The 12,733-nt window shown below is 42.5% G+C and overlaps 1 protein-coding gene across 1 annotated transcript in view; it reads right to left on the bottom strand.

The window, feature by feature from the left end:
- The window catches only part of ntf3 (neurotrophin 3), a 46,418-nt gene extending 38,050 nt beyond the window's left edge, over positions 1-8,368 (bottom strand). The window contains exon 1 of the mRNA XM_008286995.1: positions 8,230-8,368. Coding sequence (XP_008285217.1) covers positions 8,230-8,247 — 18 coding nt within the window. The 5' untranslated portion in view covers positions 8,248-8,368. The remainder of the gene's footprint in view (positions 1-8,229) is intronic.
- Positions 8,369-12,733: the final 4,365 nt, after the last annotated feature.

Below are 12,733 nucleotides of genomic sequence, written 5' to 3'. Positions count from 1 at the left end.
AAAACACAACAGCTGGTTTTTAAAGAAAAAGTTAATAAACGAGCATCTTTTATGTCTTAAAACACGTCTGCAGGGTGTCTTTAACTGCACAAAAAGTCTTCGTGTTAATTGATGCAGCAGTGACAGCAAATGTGACTTTCACAGTGAAGATAAATGTGGTGTTTGCAGCTGGTATGATCCATTAGTTTTACCCAACTTATCTGATGATTCTTTTTGTTTGATCAGCCAAGTTAGGGGCTCAGCTTTTGGCCCCGGGTGAAGATTAAAGTTCGGATTAGCATTATGTTAGGGCTCCAGTTAAACCAAATGAGGTGACAAGTATAGGGGACTGGGTTTGCGGTTAAGACATTAAGGCGGCAGATTTTACCCTCGGGCCATCTGAACATCTGTGAGCTCAAATATCAAAGGTTGCCACATCAGTCCACACATATATACCACCTATAGGCATCTTATTCTAGAGCGAGAAAAGGAAACTCCAACTGTCTGAGCTGTGATCACACAACAGGTGGTTTCAGCTGGATCATCTGAAACACGCCGGAGCTGATCTTTTATTTCACTAAAAGCTGACTGTTATTAAAGCGAATCAATCATTGTTACCTTCTCCTGTCCTCGCTATGTCAACACTATCCTTTAACTGAGAGGTGCTTTGAATGCAGTCTGTCTGTTATTACTACAGTGAAGGGTCAGCTGGGTGAGACAAGAAGAAGAAAAACAGCAGTCCTTTAACAAAAAACAGGTTTTTCAGCACTTTCGTGGAGGTGAAGGAAGACAAGACAAACAAAAACGGGACCACCAAGCCTCCACATCTCTAAATTATATCATGGCCTTTTCTTTCTGCAGATCAGGAAATCTCCGCAGATTAACAAAGAGCCTCTAAGACGGTTTAACTCAACTGAGACAGATTTTAAAAGTTAATTAGTCCTGACATTACCTTCAGTTTCAGTAACTGGAAACAATAATCATCTTAATGGCAAACGGCTCCAGATCTTAATCTCATACGATCACTGATTATAATCCTACTGCAAAGTATATCTGTGTGACTTATATACTAAATGTAATGGCAATGCAGACGTGTTTTTTTTTTTTTTTTTTTAGGGCAACCATGTGACAGTCAGGCGAAGTAACAAGATGAGTATTTTTGCTGGTTCACACAGGTAAGCAGCAAGCACGGCTACAGCGTCACTAGTTTTCAGATAATCATCCATCCATCCGTTTTCTTTCACTTATCAGGTTTTGGTAGCAGCAGCTCACAGCAGATGTCCCTTTCCCGGGCTACAAGCTCCTCCTGGGGGATCCTGAGGTGCTTCCAGGCCAGATAAGTTATGTAATCCTTAAACAAGTTCAGAGTCTCCTACCAGTTGGACATGCCTAGAAAACCTCCAAAGGGAGGCACCTAGGAGGTCTGAACCATCACAGCTAGTTCCTTTCAATGCGAAGGTGCAGCAACTCTGCTCCGAATTCCCTGAATATCAGAGCTCCAAGGCTGCACACTGCCACCCTACACAGGAAACTCATTACAGCCACTTATATCTGTAACATCACTCTTAGAGTCGCTACCCAGAGCTCACAGCCATATGTGACGGTTGTAACATAGATCAACCGGTAAATGGAGATCTTTGCCTTCCAGCCCAGCTCCCTGCTCACCACGGCGGGGAAGTCCGATGGTCGCATTACTGCAGACGCTGCACCAATTCATCTGCCACCTGTCGCTCCATTTTCCCATAAATCATGAAAAAACATCCCAAGACACTTAAACTCCCTCACTTAACCACGCTGACAGGGACGGTGATAAAGCCAACAAGATCACATCATCTGCATAAAGCAGAGACACAAGTCTGAGGTTCCTAAACCAGATACCCTCGTCCCCCTTGCTGCGCCTTGACATCTTGTACATGTTGTCACCAACAGCATCAGAGACACGAGGCAGCCTTGGTGGACTCCAACACTCACTGACAACATATATGACTTTGTGCTAAGCTACAGCAGATTAAGATTTCATGTGGATCACAATTGGATACACAAATACAAACTAAACACAGACATAAATGTGAACCTGCAAGGCTGAACATTACCTAACTGCTGACAAAATGTACCTGCTGTTGCATCTCAGGTTCATATGTACTCGCTACATGACGAGAAACAAATATTTACATGACTCCTAAAATCAGACCAAAGCAGGTATTTTATTATTTACTTGCGTCCTGTGAATGTATTGTGAGCAAAGACAGACAAGATAATAGATGAGATGTCTGCTGTCCCTTTTAAAGGATCTGAATGTTGCAAGTTGAGGTCAGGATCATGGAAGTCAGTGTTTTCAGTCAACCACAAGCATTCTCTAACTTCTCAACTGTCCAATCAAAACAACGAAACTCCAGATTCAGTGACTTTTTTCAGCTCAATATGAGGGATGAAGTGCTCCTCTATGGACTCTGAAATTTCTTCAAACGTAACAACATCTAAAAGTGCACAATGTCAACAAACGTGGTCGCTTGGATCAACAGCTCTGTTATCATCAAGATTAAAAATTCATATTCAAATCTATAAACGCATATACGTATTAAATGATAAATAGGCTTGTATGGGAATTTGTCCCAGCAGACTCTATCAGAGATCAGCTGGATCAGGATGTTATCAGGAGGTCACTGAGTCTCTCTTTTAATGCTGAAACAGAGAGCAGAAAGAAGAAAAAAAACGTTGGGAGGAAGAGCTGGATGTAAAGAGAAAGGGGGGCGGGGACATAAAGACACTGGACGTGAGATACAGATAAAGAAAATCGTTGCGACAGAGAGGCAGATTACGAGGTCAAACTGGACAGAGAGAGGACGGATGAACCGTCATATGACCAAACTGCTGGGAAGGCTGGGCCTCACCTTGAAACCACATGATCTCTATCTGCTCTGTCTTACAGGGAGTTGTGGGTAAAATCAGCAAAAAGACAAGAAGACAAGACAAGAGTGTGCTGCTGAGGATTTGGAGCTGTTTACATCAAGGTAAGAGGTTACAGGTGAAAGGAATGAACGTCCTAAATGAATGTCCTGCTGTGTCTGCATGTGTGTCGGCACCCAAGCCTCCTGCGCTGTCGTACGGAGCGCAGACAGCCGTCTAATCCACATCCTTACAGTATGTTTGGCTCTAACTAGCCATAAGAATGTGCAGAGTGTAAACACCCGGCTAAATGTGTAAACCATCTCGGGGCAGGCAGGGCTGTGAAACTGCCTCCACGGGACGGCAGGCACAGCTCGGTCCACACAGAAAAATGAGGGAAGCTTGGGGGGGAATGAAAGCTGAGGGTAAACTCACCAACATTCTCACCCTTTTGGTATGAGGTCTGCAGTTCACTCACATCACACATGAAGTATATTTATAAGGTTTTGATGAACTTCAAAAGCCAGAACACCCAGTAACCTGCCCACTAGTTTGACCTTTTACAAACACCACATGTGACACAAATCTTGTACTCGAGCACCACTTGACTTTAATCACAAAACCCTTGAACATTCTGAAAAACAGAAACGATTCACAAGAAGCATTGTCGAGGGCTTTGTAGAGTTAAGTGTGGACCTCAGAAAGCTACTGCTGGTGGATGTTCTTCACCTTCACTTTAAAGTTTAGCTCCACCCGCCTGCTCTTAAGCACATTTCTTAATTAGCGCAATAAAAATTCTTGAATACTAAGAATTTGGAATATTGTGTCACAGTTTTTCTACTTGTTTGAGGTGGAAAAGTGTTTGTATTGATAAAAACATGAAGGATGAGGAGTGAACCTCCCTAATTTCATACATGTAGCATCAGAGCTGTGGTTCAGGTGGGAGAGCAGGTCGTCTGCTAATTTAAAAAGTGTTAATTAATCCCTGTTCCCTCCATCAATGGACAAAACACTCCACCAAGTTGCTCCTGATGGCAGGCAGCACCCCGGACAGCAGCTCTGCTGCCGTTAGTGTGAATGGATGAATGAGAAACACTTTGTAAATGTCTCTAATGAACCCACACTGTAAAAAACAAAATCATTTCTTAACTGGTTTAAACGATGATTTTGGAACAATTTACTGTTATTTTCCAGAGTCTCCCTGTTTTTTGTTAAAAGACAGATAACACCTACACAGAAAAGGTATTCATGTACATGTTGAATGTTAAAAACAGGCCAAAACTATGGATAACTTCTACATCACAAGTCTGTTTTGTTTTTTTTTATTTACCATAAGCCATTAAACCATTTATACTGTATATAAACCAGCACAAAGGTGTGTTATTTACTGATATTTGCAGTTATTTGAAAGAAAGAAATATGTAAATTAAGAATTAAAAAGTGATAAATCATCTATTAAATTACTATTATTATTTTACAGACTGTTCCTGTTTTGTTACAAATAATAGCTGCTAAAATCACAGACAAAAGCTTTAATTTACTTGTTAAAATAGACAGACAGGCCAACATTTGCTGCCAGATATTTCTTTTTTTTCCCTACAGGATGTATTTTGCAGTGCAGCTGATGTTAACAGACACCATTTAAGTTCAGTCCATTTACTGAAAATACATGAGACTTTTTCTTTGTGTTTTTTATTTGTTCTGGCTTCATCTTCTTCTTGTTCCTGTTTCTTGGTTGAATCCATTACCGCTCACAGGTCTGAATACAGACCAAGTAAATATTATTCTGCTCTGTTTTAAATTGCATCATCGTCAATTTGATAGCATGTGAAAGCTCAAAGCCCCACGATTCCAGTGCTCCAAACCATTTTAGGATATCAGTACCACCGGTGCAGTATTTTCTTTGTAATAAGAATGTGCACACAGTGAAATGGTAGTTTTTAAACTCTTTTGTCATCAGTAGAAGCCACTAACCATCACTGTGTGCAGCACACTGTTTGCACTGTGAGACAAACAAAATGAAGTCGTTAGGTAGCTTACCCAACTGTTTTTATATACTTTTAAGCATTTCAAATGTAGGAGTTTCTGTCTGACAGAATAATATTTAGGTATGAGATTTCAAAAATGCACTTAAATGCAGCATAACTGCTATGAAGCCACAGAGGGTAAAGTCTCCAACATCAGCCTGTATGTGTGGATCAGCTGCTTATTCAAATGACCCTCAGACCAAAGGGTATCCGACATCTTAGTCGAATCAAACATGATGGTGTAGTCAGGACTTTGAATCTCCTGTCTGTAGTTGTAATTCTGAGTTCCAGCAACAGCCTTTGAGCAGGACCCCAAAAACCTGTTAGAGGGTTCTGGAGCAAAGTCTGCTGCCCCCCTCCACCGTCCACCCGTCTGAGTTTTATGTATGGACCCCGTTGTCTTTAGGTTTCCATTGAGTCCAGTGGAAGCAGCAGGAATACTTCATTAGTGACAGTCTTTTAAAAAGTCATTAAACTACACTTTGTTTAGGAAAATGCACCATCTGAGCACAATATGAACCCGCTGATCTAAGAGAATTTTTATCTTGTCACTACACTAGACAGAGCCACAGCATATTATAGTTCAGTTGTACAAAAATCCAAACTAATTGTCAGTGAGCCAGATAACCACATCAAGCTGACATTCAGTAAATGTTGGACTTATGGATCTCTTTGCAGCCTGAGGCAGCAGTGACCCGATTCATAGTCCAGGCCTGTGCCACTGAATAATTCCTGAAAGAAATCTTACCCGGTGTGATTTTCTGCTTGTCATGGTGTAAATTATTCAGACTGATGTTTATTTTCTGTGATCTGATCAACTGATTTTACAACTTAAGAAAGATTTACTACAACATTTCTGAAAATGTCATCTATAAATTGAATTATGTGAAACGAGACAGCATGAAGACAGGTGAAAAAAAACAAAACAAAAAAAAGTGAAGCGTCACATGTTGAGTGAACGGATTTCCAGAAGAGGTGGGGTTCAAGGGCATTAAAAGTCAGTTTCTCTGGAAGTGTCATGAAGTGAAGTTAATAGAACATCTGTGACAGTGATTCACCCGGGCCGCCTCTTCCTCTGACTCTGATGCTCTGATCCAACTCCATCAATCAGCAGGAGAGCAGTAAAGCAGAACAAGTGAAACTTACATCACATGGTTGCATCTGTTTCTTTATTTAAACCTCTGACCAGCCTGGAAAGTCGACTGAGAACACTTGTAACACAATCTCCACTTGACAGATACACGTTTTTACAAGCTGCAAAGCACAACTGCAGTCACTGTCGACACTGAGCAGCAAGAGTCAGTGATGATAATTCTGAGGTTCAGTGTTAAACTAACTGAAATAATTTATGTTGAAATGAAGTTTACACTCATCTTGCTCTCTGACTTCTGAGCTGTTGGCAGTCATCCTTCCTCACAGCCACTCACTTTTCCTGACACATTTCCTCAGTTAACCCAGGATCCAAACTGTTTCCTAAACTTCCTGAAGATTGATGCTGTTTATTTCTGTCATCTGTTGTTGCTGGACAAGTCCTATAACATGTGAAAATCTGGGGCAGCAAATAAGACAGGTACAAGAGGAGCAGAGTAGAGCAGAGCGAGGAGGGTAGCTGGCACCAAAAGGTTGGAATGTGGTGCCAAAAAGGACGACAGGACTTTCCATAGTAACATAATCAGTGTTTTAACCGTATCTGCTGTACTTCATGTTCTTGCCATGAGCCCCGCCTATGATCCGTTCACACCCCTCACTCCTCATTTTTCTTTTCCTCTTGCAGTAAAGCACAACATGAACGCTGTTAAAACGAGCCCTTGCAGCTGCACTGCGCTGAGAGCTGCATGTCATGCACGCAACAGCTCACAGCTGGAGCAGTGAGCTTCTCTCAGGATGCCTAGGAGGCCGTTATCGACTCAAGTGCCCATGAAGAAAGTTACCGGATAGAAGCTTGTCCGTGCGCCCTAATTTCCTCCTCCCGCTGTGTGCCTACATGTCAGGAGAGGCTCTGCGTCAAATCCGCCGCTGCAACAGCTGCTCCAGCGGCCTCTGCGCGCCCGCACACACTCCTGCACAAGCACTCACACACCAAAGTGGACTCCAGCAGCAGCAGCAGCAGGAACGCTTCCACCAAAGGCTCAAGACGTCCACTGATGCGCGCCATTACGCAAAGCTGGCCAGACCACATGCCCGATCACACAACTGCACCGCATCACCTCCGAGGCCATTACGCAGAATTCCATCCGTGTTATCAGACTGCTCACACAGGCAATTTTGTAGTTACAGAACTATTTGGCCAATTCCATCAGCTGCTCTCAACATTCAAGTTGTGGTGCGCGCACACAAACACCAAAACTCTGCACAGAAAACAAAATCAAAAACTTAGTGTTTTATTTGATCGGATCTACTTCCACAGTTTGTAAAACAGAAAATTTAGCTCTGAGTGTCGTTGGCACGGGCAACATTACACTTGTTCCAAAATGCTAGATTATTTAGAAACATTTTGGGAACGTTCAAGGCTACAAAGGACGTTGGAGAGAGGCCTCTGTGCGCACAGAGGCCGCTCACCCTCTCCGGCCTCACGTCTTATAATGTATATGCACGCACAAACAAACACGCAAAGGGAGGCCTCTTCAGCGCACAGTCCGCCTTTGTTTTGGGAGTCATCTGTGACATATCAGCTTTCACACCCACTAACCGCGAGCCGAGGCACAATTAGCGCGTGGGTAATCCTAAGACACAAGCTTGAACCACACCGTTCCCGTGCGCATTCAGCCAGATCCGCTCCCTCCAACGCGCCACACACGCCTTTGAAAAAGAGCTCAACTCCCGAGTTCATGTCAGTCTCGAATGTTTGTGTGCGTAAGCTTGCTTTGGAAATACCCAACCCTTTTGTGTACCTGTGCGCACGGAGAGAGAGAGAGAGAGAGAGAGACGAGTAAAAGGAGTTTGTCCATGCTGGTTTGCCTTCAGGCAACGCACGGTGTTCTGTTTAGTTTTACCTGCCGAGGCTCAAGCTTAGAGGAAGAAATAAACCCGTCAACATATCACGCAATTCCTTATTTATGCAAAATCTAAGGTGCAGCGCACCTTTAGGAGCGACTGTGGTGCCAAACTGAGCCATTTGTAAACTTTTTAGAGCTATTTGTGCCAGTTGTAACTCCAGCAACTCCAAAGCTTTTCAACAATCAAACACACTTCTAGTGCAGCATTAAGAGTCCTTGTCATCTTTTACAGTCCGTTCAACACAGTGCACATTTTGGCCCATTCTCTGTCACTCAAGAACCAAAGAGTTTTATAGCGACAAAAAGAGCACTAAGTGAAATGAAATAAAAGGTGTTCCTACCGTAATAAAGGTAACCATAGCATCGGCGGGTTAGTATCCAACAGAGTCGACATGAAGGTGATTAATTTTTACACAGAATCCTTTGGCGAAAACTTCCCACTTTCTGAGGGCTGCCGCCTGTCTGTGCGCCACACTGGTTCTGTGTGGAGAAGATCAGGGTGTGCGTAATGCGCTCTCTCTCTCTCTCTCTCTCTCTCTCTCTCTCTCTCTCTCTCTCTCTCTCTCACTCACTCACTCTGTGGACACCATAATCTACGCCGCTCTTTCTGTTACAGGACAGATGGCTCTTGGCGCATGTTGCCGCAAAGACCTGCATGCATGCGGCCGCTGTCTGTCAGCGGAGTGAGCCTGCTGACATGAATTAGGACACCGAATTAGGGGCGTGTGTGTGTGCGTGCGTGACTAATGCAACCTTTGGGTCCGTATGTAGTGGTGGATTACATTTGGCAGGTTCCTCAAGACTCCAACTTTTATGGCAAATCGGGCTAAATTCTGAAAAAAAAAGCTCTACAAGACAACAGCCATAACAGAAAGACTACAGTGACTGCTGATGAACACATGTGCATGTGTCAGGATCCAGGAGCCAGCTAAAGGTTTTGCAAAAGTCCTAATTCCATTAATTGAGATTTATAAAGATGGAAAGTTCAAGCTGAATATTAATAATATATCTGTATAAACTGGCTAGTCATGCATTAGTGTAACCAACTATCTTTTCCAAGTTTTTCATGCAGCTCTTTGAGGCCACTTCATGTGATTTACTGGTAGATAAAGTGCACTGCCTCGAGGTGGACAAGTTAAAGTCATAGTTTGGTTTGTCTGAAGTGGGTGGCATGAGATGGCTATCAGTAATCACTTTATTACTTAAACTAGTTCACGCTGGGCACACTCCCAGTTTGCAAAAAGCAGATGGAATGCATCTGCTTCATGGATGCTTCTGCACAAAGCCAAGCAATGAGCTGCTGCTGTGGACGGGGTCAGTAGCAACATGGATTTTAGCCACCTAACAAAAGGCCCAGGCTAAAAGTCAATATCAGTTTAATTGTGCGCTATATTTAGTCAGACAGTACTTTCCAACAGGAAACAGATGCTTGTATGTGCTTCTGTGCTCTTTTTGAAGCCACGAGACTCATAGAAACACAAATTAACCAGTTAAGACAGGGGTGGGATTTGTCTTCTGCAAATAAAATTACTATTTTTGTCAACAGAGTCTGATGGCCTTTAAGGAGAGCAATGAAACTGTTTCAGTTCACCATCAAGAAAGGCTGTCTGACTGCAAAGTAAAGTGGCGAAAACACTCTAAATATACTGTCCTACTGAGCTGGTAACCATCAGATCTGGCAGCAGGATTATTTAGGCATTTCATTTTGGAGACCCTGCAAATGTACAAATATAAGAAAAATAAAAGACAGTTGTGGATAAGTTGTAGTTAGGCACATTTTTCTTTGAACTCCTTTTTCCAAACCAGTGCAATGCAGTAATATTAGCATTTAAAGATCTATATATGCCTGCAGAGATCCGCTGAATACAAATGAAACACATGAAACAATACCAGTGAAGCAACAGGCTCAGTTTACACAGTTTACTCTGATACCACACAATTCTCTTCAGTGTATAACACTTACAAATCACAAAACGTCTGTATTTTTGTTGTGGAAGCTGCAGTCACGTGGTGACATGGATAGCTGCTCGCTTCAGTATCTGAAGGATATGTGCTCTTGTAGCTGTTAGTGACCAACCCAGGGATCAAATACTGCAGATTTTTCAAAGCTCATCTCAGAGATAAGGTGCTCTTTGGTGTTGGTGCCACCTGCGTCAATATGCAACACGGATAAATGTATATGAGTGTTTTTGGTTTAAAAGAGCCGCATTGGGGGCGCCGCTGTAGTTCACCAGGTTGAGCTGGCGTCCCATGTACAGGGCTACAGTCCCGATGTGGAGGTCATGGGTTCGAATCCCGCTTATGGCCCTTTCCCACACGTCCTTCTCCCCATTCTTCTCCCCTACTTTCCTGTCTCTCTCTCACTGCACTATATAAATAAAGGCACAAAGGCCACAGAAATAACTTTTTTTTTTTTTTAAAAAAAGAGCCTCATTACAAGGTTGCAGCGTTGTAGTAGGAGAGTCACTGGGTTCTCACCAAGGAGACCAAGGTTTGGCCCCACTGTTTTTTTCACTTCAGTTTCATTTTTAATCACTAAGTAAGTTTGGAAATTAAAACTACTTGGTTAGGTCTTGGAGATGATCATGGTTGGGTTCAAATGCAGCCTTTCACAACAGTAGCTACGTGTGACAAGGAAAACCTCTTATTGACTGACAAGTAGCTACAATGACGACACCAGCAGAGAAAACTTATGACATCTATTTCTGACATCTGTGGATTTGTGGATAGAACTCGTGCTACTGGCGGGCATTCAGGTACCAGGGGATTTCAGTAATGACAGGTGAATGTAGTTACTTGGTGTAGTTTTTCAACAAGCAGAGTATCGAACTATCCTGCTTGTTGAAAAATTACACCAAGTAACTACAATACTCGTCACTCCTGAAGTCACCTGGTACCTGAATGCCCATCAGAAGCACTCACACCTCACAGAAAAAGGCTGTTATTGTCTACCTAACTATTGTCACCACATCACAACATTCTTCTCTTCCTGGGTGTTTCACTGTCACCCAAACTGTAGACTGTAGAATGCAGTAGGCTCTTGGTTGGCAACTGAATTCAACGGTCCAATTTAATGTCTGCTGCCACGCCTGTGACGCTTTCTCCTCTGGCACAGCATCTAATACACTTTAGTGCCACAACAATGACAGATTTACTACTCAAGATTCTTCTTCCTTTGTTGCGTGGAATGGTAAAACTTTCCCAGAGAGTTAATTAAATCATTGATGGCTTGGGTGAAAACGCAGTCTCTGATTGATTTAATGTTTCCTGTCATTGATTTATTGAGTACATGTGATGGCATCCAAGTCAGCATTTCAGTTTTTCAAGTGTACTAAGTCTACCAGCTGGCTTCTTTGTAGTTGTGTTGTTGCAGTTGGAGGATCCATAATATTGTTCGGAGCGTAACACGTTCTCTAGCGAATCAACTGGAGGCTCTGACCTCTTATCAATAGTTTTACAAACAAACCCTAAAAAAAAAATCTGTAATCTTTATGACTGACTTTTTTATCACTTACTAGACCTGCACAAGCCTTCACACTGGAAACCACAATCCGGCCTCCTACCAGCAGACATCGTTAGTTTGTTTAATCAGGGCCATAATCTGATGTAGTTGTCTACTATGGAGGTGACAGATGAGGAAAACATTCATTATTAACACTAGTTACATTCAGGCTGGAGGCAATAAAGACGTAATTTGTCATTCAGGTGTCAGAGTTGTGTACATGATCAGTGTAGGTTTCTTTATATGGAATCTTTAAAACTTTTTTCTGGGGAATTTCTGCAATAACTCATCTGTTTTGTCTTTGTTTTTCGAGTTATGTCCATTTGTAACCAGAGTATCTGTTCACTTGTCAGCAAGTTGTTATGAACATAGCTGATTCCCCAGCAGACCTCCATGATGGTGTCACGTGGCCGCTGCACTGCACAACTCGTCGCTCGTCATCCTTTGTGCAGATGCGTATTTGTGCATCAAGATGAACTGTCCCTTTGGACAAGATTCTCATCTGTTTCTGAGATGATTTCACAACCCCAAACATCAAAACAAACTTGGCAGCGTTCTGTTCGCTGCACATCTGGTCTTCCCCCTCCATAATGTCAATCTCAACAGCACATCTGGTTAAACTATGAAGGCTTTCTCATTGGCCAGAACACAGACAAGACCCGACCTGACGGATAATTGGACATGTGCGTGGTGGATAGATACTGATATTAAACTGGAGCAACACTGAAGACTGCAGTAAGATAGCTGTGGCTGGATTTAGACAGATGATATAGAATTTAACTCGTGTAGAATTCTGGGGTTTTAGCGTTTTGTTGTTGTTTTACTATTAGCAGCACTGTGGAGCCACAGTTTGACGACGGAGTCCATGTTTGGTTTGTTTATCGAGGTCGAGCACATGTGAGGATGCATGTGCACATGTACAAGTTTGTGGGTGATACAACATTCCTGCATGAGTTTTTTTTTCCACTGATTGACAGCAGATTATGTTTAGAAATGTCACCGTGCAGGATTCATTCTAAACTCTACGCACTGTTAAAAATGTACTTAGAACGTAGAAACCTTTAGGCTAAGTTGTCCTTTTCTGACTGCTGGAACACAAAAAGCCTTTAGTCAGACAATGTAGTCATTTTTCTTCATGCAACAAACAGTGAAATTGAGTTTGTTTGAATTTACTATGGAACTCCACTTAAGTTTTGCATGTGTAAAGTGGAAGGAGAGCAGCACCAGTGAAACGTCCGCCTTTGGTCTCGTGCATGTACCACTTATTTTATGGCGTTTCTGTTCAGAGGCGTAAAATATTGGAACAGAGTTAATGGATACAGCTGCTGCATCTGATTTATCAC

This window comes from Stegastes partitus, unplaced genomic scaffold (assembly GCF_000690725.1).
Source record: "Stegastes partitus isolate 25-593 unplaced genomic scaffold, Stegastes_partitus-1.0.2 Scaffold481, whole genome shotgun sequence".
Lineage (NCBI taxonomy): Eukaryota > Metazoa > Chordata > Actinopteri > Pomacentridae > Stegastes > Stegastes partitus.
Note: the sequence above shows the minus strand (reverse complement) of the source record. Positions and strands in the feature narration are given on the sequence as shown.